Source organism: Pimephales promelas, chromosome 14 (genome assembly GCF_988280905.1).
Source record: "Pimephales promelas chromosome 14, fPimPro1.hap1.1, whole genome shotgun sequence".
Lineage (NCBI taxonomy): Eukaryota > Metazoa > Chordata > Actinopteri > Cypriniformes > Leuciscidae > Pimephales > Pimephales promelas.
Window position 1 is genome coordinate 1236174 of NC_142782.1, and position 14256 is coordinate 1250429.

General features: G+C 41.5%; 1 protein-coding gene across 1 annotated transcript; it reads right to left on the reverse strand.

Moving 5' to 3' along the window:
* Positions 1-4945: 4945 nt before the first annotated feature.
* LOC148973612 (alpha-2-macroglobulin-like protein 1) lies at positions 4946-14256 on the reverse strand. The gene is made up of 34 exons (XM_089119239.1): positions 14096-14256; positions 13507-13690; positions 13281-13437; positions 13103-13155; positions 12977-12997; positions 12722-12887; positions 12564-12648; positions 12375-12489; positions 12173-12293; positions 11985-12094; positions 11742-11912; positions 11442-11669; positions 11155-11367; positions 10924-11076; positions 10347-10472; positions 10177-10270; positions 9017-9161; positions 8709-8934; positions 8505-8628; positions 8269-8390; positions 8136-8187; positions 7961-8044; positions 7698-7874; positions 7511-7586; positions 7277-7433; positions 7123-7197; positions 6392-6554; positions 6135-6319; positions 5842-6063; positions 5655-5776; positions 5472-5553; positions 5311-5394; positions 5124-5229; positions 4946-5043 (listed from the first exon to the last, which is right to left on the reverse strand). The coding sequence occupies exons 1-34, from the start codon at positions 14176-14178 to the stop codon at positions 5003-5005; spliced, it is 4323 nt and encodes a 1440-aa protein (XP_088975365.1). The 5' UTR covers positions 14179-14256; the 3' UTR covers positions 4946-5002.

The window sequence follows — 14256 nt, forward strand, 5'->3', positions numbered from 1 at the left end:
GAAGAGTAACGATAATTCGGTGCTTGGCTCCGAATTACTCAAGATTTTAGTCATGCCATCAACAATTCTACCAACCCCTGTTATTTTGTTAGTTAGCAAGATGACATGAACTGTATGCATTCGAGTAAAAACATTTAAAGTGCAATATAAAAGCTTTTTATTTTATATATTCAATGCAGTTTGTCTTTGACGTCTTACTACAATAGTATCATCCACTAATTAATTCAGGAATGTTTTAGTGTGGAGACAGGTAATCCATTCATCATTTAATTCGTCAACAGAACGATAGATCGGGCACACAGCTCGCTATGTTTATAGATTAGTGTTGGTAAGTGCAACTCAAGATGAAGAGTGTTTTAATTGGCTGAGACTGATTGAGGACTTGCCTAAACGACTGAGAGATGATTGGAATTACACTGGGGATTCGGCAAATGTTGCCGTCTTGAAGGTCAGCATCTCTCATTCTTCCTATTAGTGCATCTCACGCCTCACCGTTGATCACGATAAAACAGTCAATTACCGTACTACAGCAGTCGCTTCAGCCTGGGGAACATATTTCATTAAAACTGTACGAACAAAGCCGTCATACAGCCATTTTAGTCTCTTTGGAGTAATTCATTCCAGCATTTTTATTTAGAGAAAAATTTTACGGATGATGGACGGATTAACCGTTCTGCGTCAATTTAAAGAAGTTACATGGCCCTTAGTGGACAAAAATGCCTGTCGTAAAAATCTGAAGCTTGGAAAGCATGGACTTAAGTTTGGTCTCACTTTAAAGAAGACACGTGGCAGATTACTGTTGAAGTAAAAATTAAGTAAAAATCTAGCTTTCAGTAAGATCTAGCTCCACTAGAACACACGGTGCTTGGGTTTGGGATTTACAGTACAGTTTCTCTCTCAAATATTACAAGCAAACACACTCATTTTTAAAATTACCCACCACACCCAGAGATTCATAATAACACAGCCACACAATTATAGCTGAATAATTTATCCAATTGGCTCTATAATATGCAGAAGCAGAAAACATGAATAAAGCGTGCATTTGCTTATAGGCCAAACCTTAGAAAACGACTCCATCTCGTCAAAAAAAAAAAAAAGTTTTTTTTTTTTTTTTTTAATTTTGAAAGTCTGTTAACAAAGATTGCATATTTTGTAATTAAACTGCCCTAGGATTAAAACTTGCGATTTTAATGGGGACATTTTTGCTCAAAAGGTCCCGAGAGGAACTATTTTGTGTACATATACTGTAGGGCAAAACACATTTTTTTTTAAAGGAAATGGGGGTTAAATAGTAAAATTTCAATAAAAATATACAGCTGTGCCAAAATGTATGCACTTGGCTTTAACACAGGCAACATAATAAGGGTTAAATTGGATTTGTGCTCAAAACAACTCATAGAGGAGCTCCTGTGTGATGAGAAGCCTATGAAACAAAGATAGCTGTGATTGTAGAGTTGTTTGACAAATATTGTGCATAGAAGAAAAATGCTTGTGTGGGATTTGCAGACCATAGCTAAGAAGAGTTTAATCCACTCAAATGTCATTTTAGTGTCACTGGCAGTATAAACCTCGGTGAGGAACTGTTTATTTACGACAATCTTTTAGAGACCAGTAACTTTAGTGACAGAAATGGTGACAAGGTCAGTTACGCCTTTCAATATACGCCATGTAGAAAGTTAAAACTGTTCAACAAACCTGTTGCATTTCAAAGATTAATATGACAAATGACTGTCAGTTTTGTCCTAATTAGATCAGGCACTATGCGATGCCAAACGACGCCGTCACAGACAGATCTTACTTTCTCTTTGTCTGACTTTGAAATTGATTATGAATGTGAGATTGAGGTCTGAAAACTTTCTTATTTTCAGAAGAAAAGAAAGAGCAAGTGTGTTTACTAGTGTCGTCCCCTGCCCGGCACGACAAACACATCAAATTTCAGCTCGATTTATTAATTAACAAAATATATTTATAATTGACAAAAAAAAAAATCATCAGGAAGCAAAGCAAACTTCAGGAGGGTAAAGCCAAAATAACAAACATAAGTACATCTGACTAGTTAGGGAGTAAAACTACTTAAAAACAAATGAACAACAGAAAAGTACACTAACTCCCTATAACCAACCAAAAACAGGAAGCTGTCATCACCGGGGCCAAGCACAAAATAAGACGACAAGACAACATGGCTGGGAGTGGCAGACCATCTGCAGAAAGCAGCAATTAAAGACATTTTAAGAGAAATGGCTGAAAAATCATGTACATTAATTAAAAATATGCTTGAATGGATTATCACTTTTGACCAATAGGTGGCGCAGTAACAAAATTGATATGTTGTGGTCAGAGAGAGACTGTGACAACGGCCAACCCGATCTCACGGGAATTCATACGAATTTTATGAGGTGGCTAATTCGTAACAATTCGTATGACCTCACTCGTACGATTTTGCTAAATCGTACATATTTTACGAATTAGCCAATTCGTATGAATTCGTACGAATGACCTACCCCTGACCCCGCCCCTAGACATAACCGTCACGTGGGTTTAGACAAATCGTACGAGTGAGATCATATGAATTAGTACGAATCAGCCACTTTTGAATCACTTGTACGAATTCGTACGAATTGGTCGTGAGATAGCGTAGCAACGGCACATACAAAGTTTGGTGTCAAATTGTGAAGGCATTGCAGATATAAAAGCCTGAATAGTCATTTTGGCAGCATACCTCAAATTTGTTGCTACGGTATACGAAAATGGTTTCATCGATCAACACGAAATCACAACTTTTAGTCAGCACGGTCTGGAGATTTTGGTGAAAATCGGACAAACGGTCTAGGAGGAGCTGGAAAAAGTAGGCATTGAATGATAGTCAAGATGGCGGACAGAGAGTTTGGGCAAATATGGCAAATTTGGTATCAAGAGTGACCCAAGGAATATATGAAGACCAGTCTCATTACAATTCAAAAGTAATTAGCATTTTTGGGAATTAAATTTTAACTTTGGACTACAAGGTGGCGCTGCCTCAAAATCTTTTGAGTACCTTCTAGGCATGGTGCTGAACTGATGGCACATGCAGAGTTTTGTAATGTTACACCAATGCATTCGTTAAGTATAGTATTTTAATCACAAAACTGTATTGAATTCCATGGCAATTTCACATTTCGTTCTACGATAACACCAACAAGTTGTACAATTTTTTCCAAGTGTTCTCAGAGTGAGCCCATACATGCGTCTCAAATTTGGTGAAAATCTCTCATTTTTGGAGTTACAGACATTGAAGTGTTAAAATACGAATGACTGACACCTGACTTTGATTGGATTTTACACCCCCTTACTATCAACATCTTGACATTTGGGTATGAACATATAACCAGCGACCCATCTTTCCAAACTTCTGACGGTGGTTTCGTGCATTGTGACTATACACTCACTGGCCATTTTATTACTCCACCTGTTCAACTGCTTGTTAATGCAAATATCTAATCAGCCAATCACGACAACTCAATGCCTTTAGTCATGGTCAAGACGAACTGCCGAAGTTGACACTGAACATCAGAATGGGTAAAGCTGATTTAAGTGTGTGTTTAGGTGCCAGACGGGCTGGTCCGAGTATTTCAGAAACTGCTGATCTACTGGGATTTTTAACAATCTACTTGATCTACTGATCTACTTTGTTAAATAAAGTAATAGCCCCAGTTAAATGGCTATAAGTTTCTCATGAACATTTTCTCATGTCCACTACGCTTAGTCGCAGTACTCTCACTTAAAAGGCTTGCTGCTTATTTCTTTATCCATAAAACTGCTGCTTTTTGCTGATATTTTACTCCTGCATCAAATGCAAGACTGTAAAACAGCTTTCTTAAATAATACACATTGATTTTTTTGTAGATTGGTCAAAGTTTAAGATTTACACATAAATGCCCATCCCGGTTCTGGAAACCAAAAGTCCTCAAGTTCTTAAGATGCTGTGTAGCAGTGTTTCCACAAAGATAATAAAAATCGTATCTACCGTCAAAGTTTCATTACTAATGTTTGACTACTTTGCATTCCATATCTGTCCCATGCAATGGTTTTCAACACAATTTTAGAGAGAATCCCACATATGCACTTATCTTTGCTGTTGGATTTCTAAAACCGTGCTTCACTTCCAAGACAAACGCCGACTAAGTATTTGAAGGTTAAACAGCGAGCTGATAGGCTACTGAATGTGCACGAACCAATCAGCTGCACCCATAGATAACCAATTATGAACCAGCGAGTTAAAGACCTACTCTGCACAGTCTAGACTAGTTTAATGCCAGACATTTGCATATAGCTGAGAAGTTTAGTATAACATAGATTGAGGAGGAGATTTCAGGTATTGTTCAAGTCACATTTTAAAAGCTTACAAAAACCAGTTAGGGATGCGTTTTGAATTTAAATGCACTCCATTTAAATAAAAGCTACTTTCAAAAAAGGCTTGTAATTGGTGAAAATGTATTATGTGGTAACAATAATACATTTTACAACAATACTTTTAAATAATCCAAAAGTGATTGAAAAGTCCAAGTTTAGAACCTAAACAGTTCCTTACTGAACCGCAGATTACTAGAAGTCACACAGGACAAATAAAAAGTGCAAAAGTGTTCCAATTTGACCAGTAATTCTGCCTGAATCATGACCATACACTGGAGAACTGGCCCTCAACTGAGCCTGGTTTCTCCCACAGTTCCCTATTCAGTCTCCTGATGGAGTTTAAGTTATCACCGCCACCTTTGGTTTGCCTAGTTTAATATTCAACATTATCTGCCTGCATCGACACCATTATATGAGAACTGAACAATGACGTTTCCTCCAGAGCAGCGATTATAAATTAAATGAACTTTTCCATAAATCATTTGTCACATTTCTATCACTGTAGAGCAATTTCTAGACTCAAACCTAAGTCAACAGAAACCAGCAACAAAACTTATTTAAAAAAAGGGTTTATTTGATTCATGTTTATAGCCAGTTTTGCTCTGCACAATCATGGACAGGGGGACGTGTATGTGGTCTCAAACTGATCACCTGAGAAAAAAAAAAAAAAGACAGGAAATTAGACCACGCATAAGCAATTCAGCCAAACGCACGAGTCAATGAAGGCCTACTTGTCTGATAGTAGTCATAAACGTTGATGACTGCTGGCTTGAGATTTTTGACTGCAAGAACCCGTTTTAGCCGAAGTGTGTAAGTTATGGGGAAGCCTTTGAGAACCTGCAATACAGAAGAGATGAAGAGCACAGAAGCACACAGACATGAAGGAGATCGCTAGTAATGTACCCAGTGTAGTCTCACCTCTTTCAGATACACTAGGACACGATCATCTTCAGCATCAACACGCTCCACTAGCGGAGCGAATGACTTGGGTGGAAAACCAAGCTGAGAATAAAACATTTACAGAGAATTACATCAAGGAGCTTCAAGCATCTTACAAGTCATCTAAAATCCATACAAACCGGTGACGTATCTGCTGTAAAGCCCGACAGCAGCTTAATGTCCACGATAACCATGTTAGTACTTGCTCGAGCACCATTGTATCTGAATGAAGGGGAATAAAGAGGTTTAGACAACAGGAACACGCAGCTTGAATGAGTTAAATCTGCTCATGCTTGTAGCTTTAAGTCCAAAGATGTCCTTACTTCACTGTGAAGTTCAACATAAGATTCGCCCCAAGCGGTCTGCAGTCTCCGGTCACCTTCGCTTCAACACTCAGCGTCTTGGAGACTTTAATAGGTGTCGGGATGTTGTAGAAACACGCAATCTATGATAAAACCAAATTAGTATGTGCACAATAGAAACAGAAATGGAGAGGGTGAAGATACAAACCTGCACAGACACACAAGCGGATCCTGACGCTTTAACGCTATATTTGCCTGGAACATTCTTCAGCGGCTTCTCCTGATACAGCAGCCGGTTGTCCTTATTCACACTGAAGCTATAAGAGTCTCCTCCTTCTACTGAGGACTGTACGGTAACGGTGCTGGAGCCAGTCAAACTGAACACTTGAGCAGCGTACACAGACAGGGCATGAAGAGCCACCACAGTGTCCTAAAACAAGCAAATGATTAAACTCCACTCACATATGGTTGATTGTGCTTATGTTTGGTAGTCAGAGGCACCTGGGTGGAGGAAAAGCCTCCATAGGGATTCTGCTGGGTCACCAGCCAGTTGACGATGCGGTTAGCATAGCTCAGAGAAGCCGTTGTGAGGGGCTTAACTGTGAGAACCGCTAGCAGCACGTACGAGCTGATCTCCACCGCCACAGTATCACCAGATTTAGTCTGAGACCAATGGAGTTTATTGCCTTAGGATGAGATGGAGGGGTTAAAGTTCATGCCAAAGAACCTGATAAATATCAGTGGCTTGTAAATTTCACCTTCAGAAATGGCAAGATTCTGCAAGGTGGTTAGAAGCTGTGATCGAGTGGCGGTCTCTTTAGCCAGACTGAAGGTGTAGGCCAGAAGAGCCGTAGTGTAAGTGTTTCCTACGTTCCCAACAACAGGCCTCAAGCAAGACAGAGCATTGGAAATGACGGGATCCTGAAAAATCAAAGCAAGCGTCAGACTAAAGCCAAAACAGGATGGTCATCTGTAATGCTACGTTCACACCGGACGCGAATAGCGCATAAAATTCACGTCTAGTTTGACCACTTTGTGTTAATTCAGGCATCAAGGAAAAAAAAAGAAAAAAAGGCTGCCAACAGATTGAGTCGGACGCGCGTAAATTTCTCTTCAAACTTTTGTTTTTACACGTCAGAATCAAAATTCGTTGGCGCCCATTTTTTTATGTCGATTGAGAGTGTCACCGCTCTGCATTTGCTATAGAGAGCAGAACTGCGGTGTGGGGATCATCGTCACCATATTTGTGTCCACCGGACCCTTTGGAGGCAAACCGTTTGGCGAGTTTCACCATTTGCTCGCTCCAGGAGCTGTGCTGGATGACGGCCGCTGTCACCGGTACTTCCGCCTGTCCTGCGCCCAGTTTGATGACCTGTTGTCCCACATTAAGCGAGAATCACCCTCACCCACTAATCGGTCATTTGTTATGAGATCAATTGAGTCCGGTGTGAATGTAGCATAAGGAGCTCATACAACGACTGAAGTTTACCGTGGACGGGACGCCCATCTCAAGTAGTGATGCAGTAATGTAGGCGGTCATGGTAATGTTATCGTCAACTCCACCCTAAAACACAAGGAAATGGGTTAAGAAGAGTATAATCACTTGAATACATTATGGTGCATTTGAAGAAACCCATGACCACCTTCAGTTCATAGTGGTACAGAGTTCCCTGCTGCATGAAACAGCCGTCTGAAACCTGCTGGCTGACCAACCAATCCTGTGCACTCTGAAGGACATTCGGATCGATGAAGACGAAGCTCCTCGCCAGGCCAAAAGATCTCATGACAAAGGCGGTCAACCTAACCATGGAGGAAGTTTCATGAGAAGCTAAGAAAACAAATGGATGACTTAAGTCTAGAACCAGCATGAAACTCACCATGTATTCGATTCATCATAACCAAATGTGCTGTATGATCCATCACTGTGCCTGTAGTTTAGTTGTGCTTGGCATCCTGTTCAAGTCAAAATCCACATGAAATTAAGAGTCACGCTCCAATGGGAAAAGAACTGAACGTTCTTTGGAGGGAGTTTAGAAAGTAAAGTTAAGAGATTGTCGTCCAAACCTCTTTGAATGTAGCCTGTGGCCGTCTCTCGGACGGCTGCAGTGAGTTGCTTCGTGCCTTCCAGGTACTGCAGTATGTAAATATTTGGAGCAAGAACCCCCATATTCTGTTCTCCACAGCCATATGGCATCTGCAACAACCCATCTAGATTATTCAGTGAACGACCCATTATGTCTCCTACGAGGGGAATAGAAACAAGGGGGTCAAGCCATGTTATTCTGCTGAATGTCACTGTTGGTTCCTCCAAAATTGACCTGCTTTACCTAGGACTGAAACGGAGCATTTGGCTGATCCCTGGATCACATTTGTAGGAAACGTCAGAGTCGCATCTTCAGAAAGGACATTTCCTGCGGTCCAAGAGGAACAGGTCAGCACAGAGCTAATGTTTGGCTGTAGGCTAAGGGGGATATGTTTGAGAATAATTGAGTGCAAACAAACCCTTTGGACACAGTAACCAACTCTGGGTGTTTGTCCTTTCAACTCCTTCAGGCTATAAAAGCAATAAAAACACCACATCAGTAAAGCAGCATGAGCTCCATGATCAAACTCCAGACGGCTGGTTAAAACTTACCAGGACAAGTAGACTTCGAGTGACTACGTCCACGCGTCCTCTCGTTGGCACAGTCACGATCTCAGTGCCACATCGATTCTGGGACGACTCAGCTGAAGCACTGACAGTCACATTAACAGCTCCTGCAGTGACAGACAAGTGGTGCTTAAATTAAAGTGCTTTAATTCAGATTAAAGTTACTATTGTGCATCCCTATGGTGAGTAACACCACAATTGAGACAAAGTCCAAAACTGACCAAGGAGAGACGCTGTGAAACCCCATTTAAGGGTTATTCTCCCTTTGGCACAAAGACAGGACGAAGACAGATCATTCAGGGGTTTCAGAGTGAAAGCCGAGGACTGAGCTGGAGTTACTCGAACCTGCCAATGAAAGAACATATGAAGCAAAGTCACAACGGCTTCTCTATACAGATCTATTTTATAAAGAAACCATGACAGACCATGATGCACTCGGACAGATAGCTGAAGACTGTGGCCTTGAGCTCAAAAGACTCGCCCCGGACGATGGAGTACGGCAGCGAGAGCTCCAGGAAGAAGGGCTGGAAGACCGTCAGCAGAGCAGGGGCAGCAACACCGAAACCATTGGAAGACAGGCAGAACGCCTCCGTCTCCCATGTGGTGATTGTGTCAGGAACCTTGAGGGGAACTTTTGTGGATCCAGTGTCTCTGAGGAACGGATAGCAGAAAATAGAAGCAAGTGGGCAGGAGTTAAAAACTAGGCAAGTAGCTTTAGATACGTTTTACATACCCCACTTGAGCAAGCTGCCAGATCCAGGTTTCTGGAAAGTAAACCCTGATGGTCACATCATTAGTGGAGCTGCTCTCACGCAGACGTGGTTCTGATACAGAAACGGATTCCAACGCAGATGCCGCATAGGACCGCGAATCAAATACTGAAATGAGACAACATTAAGACTAGAAGTGCCTGCTTTTTGAATACAAATTCTGAAGGTATAAAAGATCAAACCCTCTTATTGGAGTTAAAGGTGAAGTGAGTGATTTTTAGTGGGATCTAGTTGGAAAATTGCCATCAACAGAAGTTACATTGCCGTCAGACGATGACATGTCTGACAGAGAGTAGCCAGTTAAGCAATGAGATTTCTTTACAGAGATAAATTAGGTTTAATTCAGTAAAACAATGTCACTGCGAATAATTCTGTTACTAGCTCAGTGTAAGTTTTATACAGTTTAGCTTGCTTTGTGACAATGCATTTGTCCGTTTAGGGCCACTGTAGAAACATGTCGGCACAAAATAACCATTTCAATGTAAGGGGAACCTGTTGAGCATGTAAATGAAATGGCTCATTCTAAGGCCCTATTTATACGAGACCGCTCGCAGGTGAAAAGGTAAAAATATTTGACCGGATGTGCCTTTCATTTACATGGCGACGGTGTTTTTGGGGCTTAAAAACAAAGTGAAAGCACCCTCCAGAGTGGACATCTTAAAAATGTTCCACCGCCGTGTTCCCGTGTAAGCAGAAGAAAAAAAAAAAAAAGTCTGCTTGTCAGTGAAGGTTGTACGCAGGCACACGGACTTGGCGTTGTTGTGTGGCAGTGCACCACCTAGCCGCCTGAAGCACATTCTACATTGAATTCACACTTTTGCGTCAATATGCACGCGGATTTCCCACCGAAAAACGCAGAATAAGTAGTGATAACGCAACGGCACTTTTGCGTTTTCTCTTCAGAATCGTTTCAGTGTAAACAGCCTTAGATAATAAAAATTTAACGGCTTATTATTTAAGGTCTTTAAACTGAACAGTTATGTATGCAACATTGCATTTGTCGACAGATCCTCCCAAATATTACACAATACACCTTTAAAAAAAAAGATTGGGATCAAATGCAACACTTTAGGCTCAATAAGTCAGTTTACATGAAAAGAACTTAATGACTGCATAGACCTACTTCTGGGGTAATTACGATAATAAACCAGGTCTTTGTACTTCAGACAATCAGGTTCTCGTACATCCAGATTTGTTGCGAGCTTCAACCCCATACTCTGCCAGAGAAACAAGACAAAACTGAAATCAAGGATCCTGTAATATTCGGTGACTACATGGTCATGAAGGACTTACCTTGAAACTTGTATAGGCATGATCTGTAGGAACAGCTCGACGGGGTCGAAGTGTAAGACACTCCTGTTGATCCTCAACGTTGAATGGATAATCTGATTGCGACCGCACCGGGAGCAAGTTAAACACCTGCGTTCATGTAAAAGCACTATAGTTACTTGTTTCAAGATTGTTTCAAAAGCAGCTTTACAGTGATGAAATGCAACAAAGTTTATTTCTAGAAGAGCTTAGTGTCTGAGTCCAGCCTAAGTTCAGTGATGGACTTTAGTGATGGTTAAGCTGCTCTGGAGAAAAGTGTTCTTATCGTCCAGTTCTGTTCTCATATGGTGTCAATGCAAGCAGATAGTTGAATGTTGAGTGATACAGGTGTTACAATGCCACGCACTTCTAGGAAATTGAACTAAAAGCACTACCATTTGGTCTGTTGGTCATAAGCGTTAAAAATGAGGGTTTTTAAAAATAACAGCCACGTCGTAATAGTAAGGATTTGTCTAACTGATCCAGAAGGACACTCAAATCCTAAAGTTGAACCTGGATGTCAAATAAAGTCCAACAGGAAAACTAAACCGCACATGGGTACCATTTCAGGACTCAGGCGTTGAGTCCCTGGCTTTAAGATCTGGACGCTCTGATCTACAGCACTGAGGCCACACAGGGATCCCGCTTGAGCAGAGACTGTCAGAACATTTTCCTCACCAGGAACCGCCTTAGCAGGAGAGAACTGTAGAGACACCTGGAACAAGGACCAACACACTGGAAGACATGTCATCGTTCCCCACTTAAAGCCAAAAGGTGCTAGTGCACATCATACCTTGTTTTGAAAACACATTTCAGTGTCAAACGACGCTGTACCAACAACTACACTCTGACTGGGCAGAACACAGTAGACCAGAATCTGCACTACTGGAGCCATATCAACATTGACAGACAGTTGGAACGACACAGAGCCAGTCGTGACGGCATTAGAAGCCCTCGCAGTGACCGGCTGAGATCCATGGAGGACGATCACTCCTCTGGACAAGACCTGACAAAAGAGACCGGTGCATAAAATGTGCCCAATGAAAACAGAAAACAATAAAATTAATATTTTTTAGTCACCATATAGATGATGTCGGTGTTGTAGTTGCCAGTTTCTCCAACAAAAGAATACTTGACGGTCACTGGAAACGCAGCACCACATTTGAGCGGCTGCTCAAGCTTCACTATAGTCAGTTCACTGAACTTTTGGCTGTCAGGAGCAGAAGGTTGGAGGAGCCGAACAACCCTCCTATCTGTGCTGAAGTACGGGGATTTATAACCATCAAAACTTGCTGGAGTTGCGCTTGCCTAGAGAACAAATGCAATTTTAGTCTTGCGAGAGAAGTCGTAACTTATAATGAGAAAGGAGAAAAATCGTACCACCAGATTTAGATCGGCCTTGGGAAGTTTTGCAGTTTTGAGGGAAAACGTGGCCAGTCCGTTCTGGTTAGTGGTTAGATCCAGCAGGAGCTCATCAGGCCAATTGTTCCCATTCAGGAGATACACTGCTTTGTTTGCAATTGGAGTCCCATTGAAAAAAGACACCAAGACCTTTTGAAAAAGACAAGGCTAGGAAAGCGAACCAATATGGAGTCTTCTGTAACGTCATGAACTTTTACTTGCCTTTCCAACAATCGGTGATCCAGATCTAAAAGTCTCTGGGAGCTCCACAAATGTGATATTCCCAACTTCAAACGTAATGGTCACAGTTGTGGATTTTGATACAACTTCGTCTGGGACGAAAAAGCACAAGAATAAACCAAACAAACAAGTAGACATGCGTCACTAGTTTAAATCAGCCTATAACTCACCCGTTCCCTCCTCCGTGATATTCACGTTAACTTGAAACATATCTTCCATGTTTCTCTCAAATTTGGTGTTGAAAAACATAGAGGTCCTGAAGGTAACGGAGACACAGCCTGTGGCATTCATCTGCTTTCAGAACAGAGATAGTCAGTGAAATGTCAAGCAGAAGCAGAAGAAAAGCCTTGCTCTGAACGGCAGGAGTCACACCTTAACGGTTTTATTCTGGCACAGACGAGTCAGGCCAGGAACCTCAGAGAACTGATATGGCTCACGGCATACTTCCACCAACGCTTGACCAGGTACAGGTTGGCCATATGTATATCTGGGGAAGATATGTTACAAGGAATGAGATAAAGACCCATCCACCCACAATACAGGAATGGAAGAATCACTCACTTGGCACAAGCCTCAACTTTCAGTCCCACAACTCCAACGCTGTACGTCTGTGGTGTTTTTACGGTCACGTCAAACTTGGGTAAAACTAAACCAGAAACAAACTGCTTAATGAGGACCTCAGCTCTGCTGTTATAATTCGCTCTCAAACATTGACTTACCGTATTTTCTCACTTCAAATTCCTGGGAGATCTCTCGGCCATCAATAAAAGCCTTTAGTGTGTACATGCCTATCGGAGCCTCTGGGTTCAACTCATGAGAAAGCTGCAAGATCCAACCCGTTGAGGCAACGTTTGTCCACTGACCGATCCGGTAATTTTGATTATCCTATCAAAAAAATAACTCGGTAAAAGAAACTTTATTTCTGCAAGTCTTTAGGTTCAGACATAAAACGACTAGCACCAGAGCAAACTCACCTCCACCACCACAAGACTGTACTGTAAAGACAAATAGAAGACATTAAAGTTACATGAATGAGGTTAACAACCTGCATTTAACTTGTTTACCAGTAAAATAAATGGATGGGACAGATGCAGACATACCATTTGATCAAGGGGCACAAATTTGGCATTCATGGTCACAACTCTGAAATTCACTGCAAAAGGGAAAACCGATAAGAACTTGCATCCATTACATGATGAACTTGAACATGAAGTCAGTCCATTACACTACAAGTTCTGATCACTTCTAAGACTCAAACAAGGGTCCTTCACAGCTCACCCGTTTGTCCTGGATTGTAGATGGGTTTGTCCGTCTGGATGAAGGTCAAAGGTAGATAAGATCTGAACATGACTTTCCTCTCCTCGGTCATTTTGAAGGTCCTCCCTTGGACTTCCACCTTAAGCGTCTGCACAGATTCCACATCACCTAGTGGAGCCTGTAGAGAAGTGTTGTTAAATAAATAAAAAGCAGAAAAAAATACTGCATGTGCTGCACAATGACAGACCTTAAAATTAAAGCAACGGTGAAACTCGGTCAAAGAAGTGTGCTGCACAAGTGGAGTCGTCTTATTTTGATCATCAAGCAGAGAAACAGTCATCTTGAGACTCTCATTGGGCTTTAACAGACTCGCACACAGTTTGGCATCCGAGCCGAACTCAATCACAGCAGGGAACGACACCAAGAAGGCTCTGTGGAAACATCAGTAAGACGTTTAGTACAGGAAATCAGAACTGAACATAATCATGCAAGTGTATAAAATCAGAGTTGCCATGATGTTGTACTAGGGACTACAAACACAACAGTAATTGCTGAGAAATGCCAATGCCAGCTCACGACCAATCGTACAACAAGTGATTAAGGTGGCTTCATACGATTTGTCTAAACCCAAGTGATTAGGTTCAGGAGTAGGTAATCCATACTATTGAATACAAGTTTGGCAATTCATAAAAAAAAAACGTACAAATTAGCAAGAATCATGCAAATTCGAGTGGGAATTAACGAATTAACGTGGGATCAGGTTAGAAATGCATTAACTTTGAATCAGGTTAAAAGAGATGGTATACTTTCATTCACTTCAAAGCACATTTACTTACGGTCCTGATCCCTGTCCCTCAAAAGCAAAGAGGAAAAGGGCTAAAATGAGCCCTTTCCATACACAAATCTCCCTCACAGCCATGAAGAGCGATCATCCAACACTAAACGTGAAACAAGCGTCTCTTTCAGAAACCCCACAGAACCCAACAGCTCCTGTCAA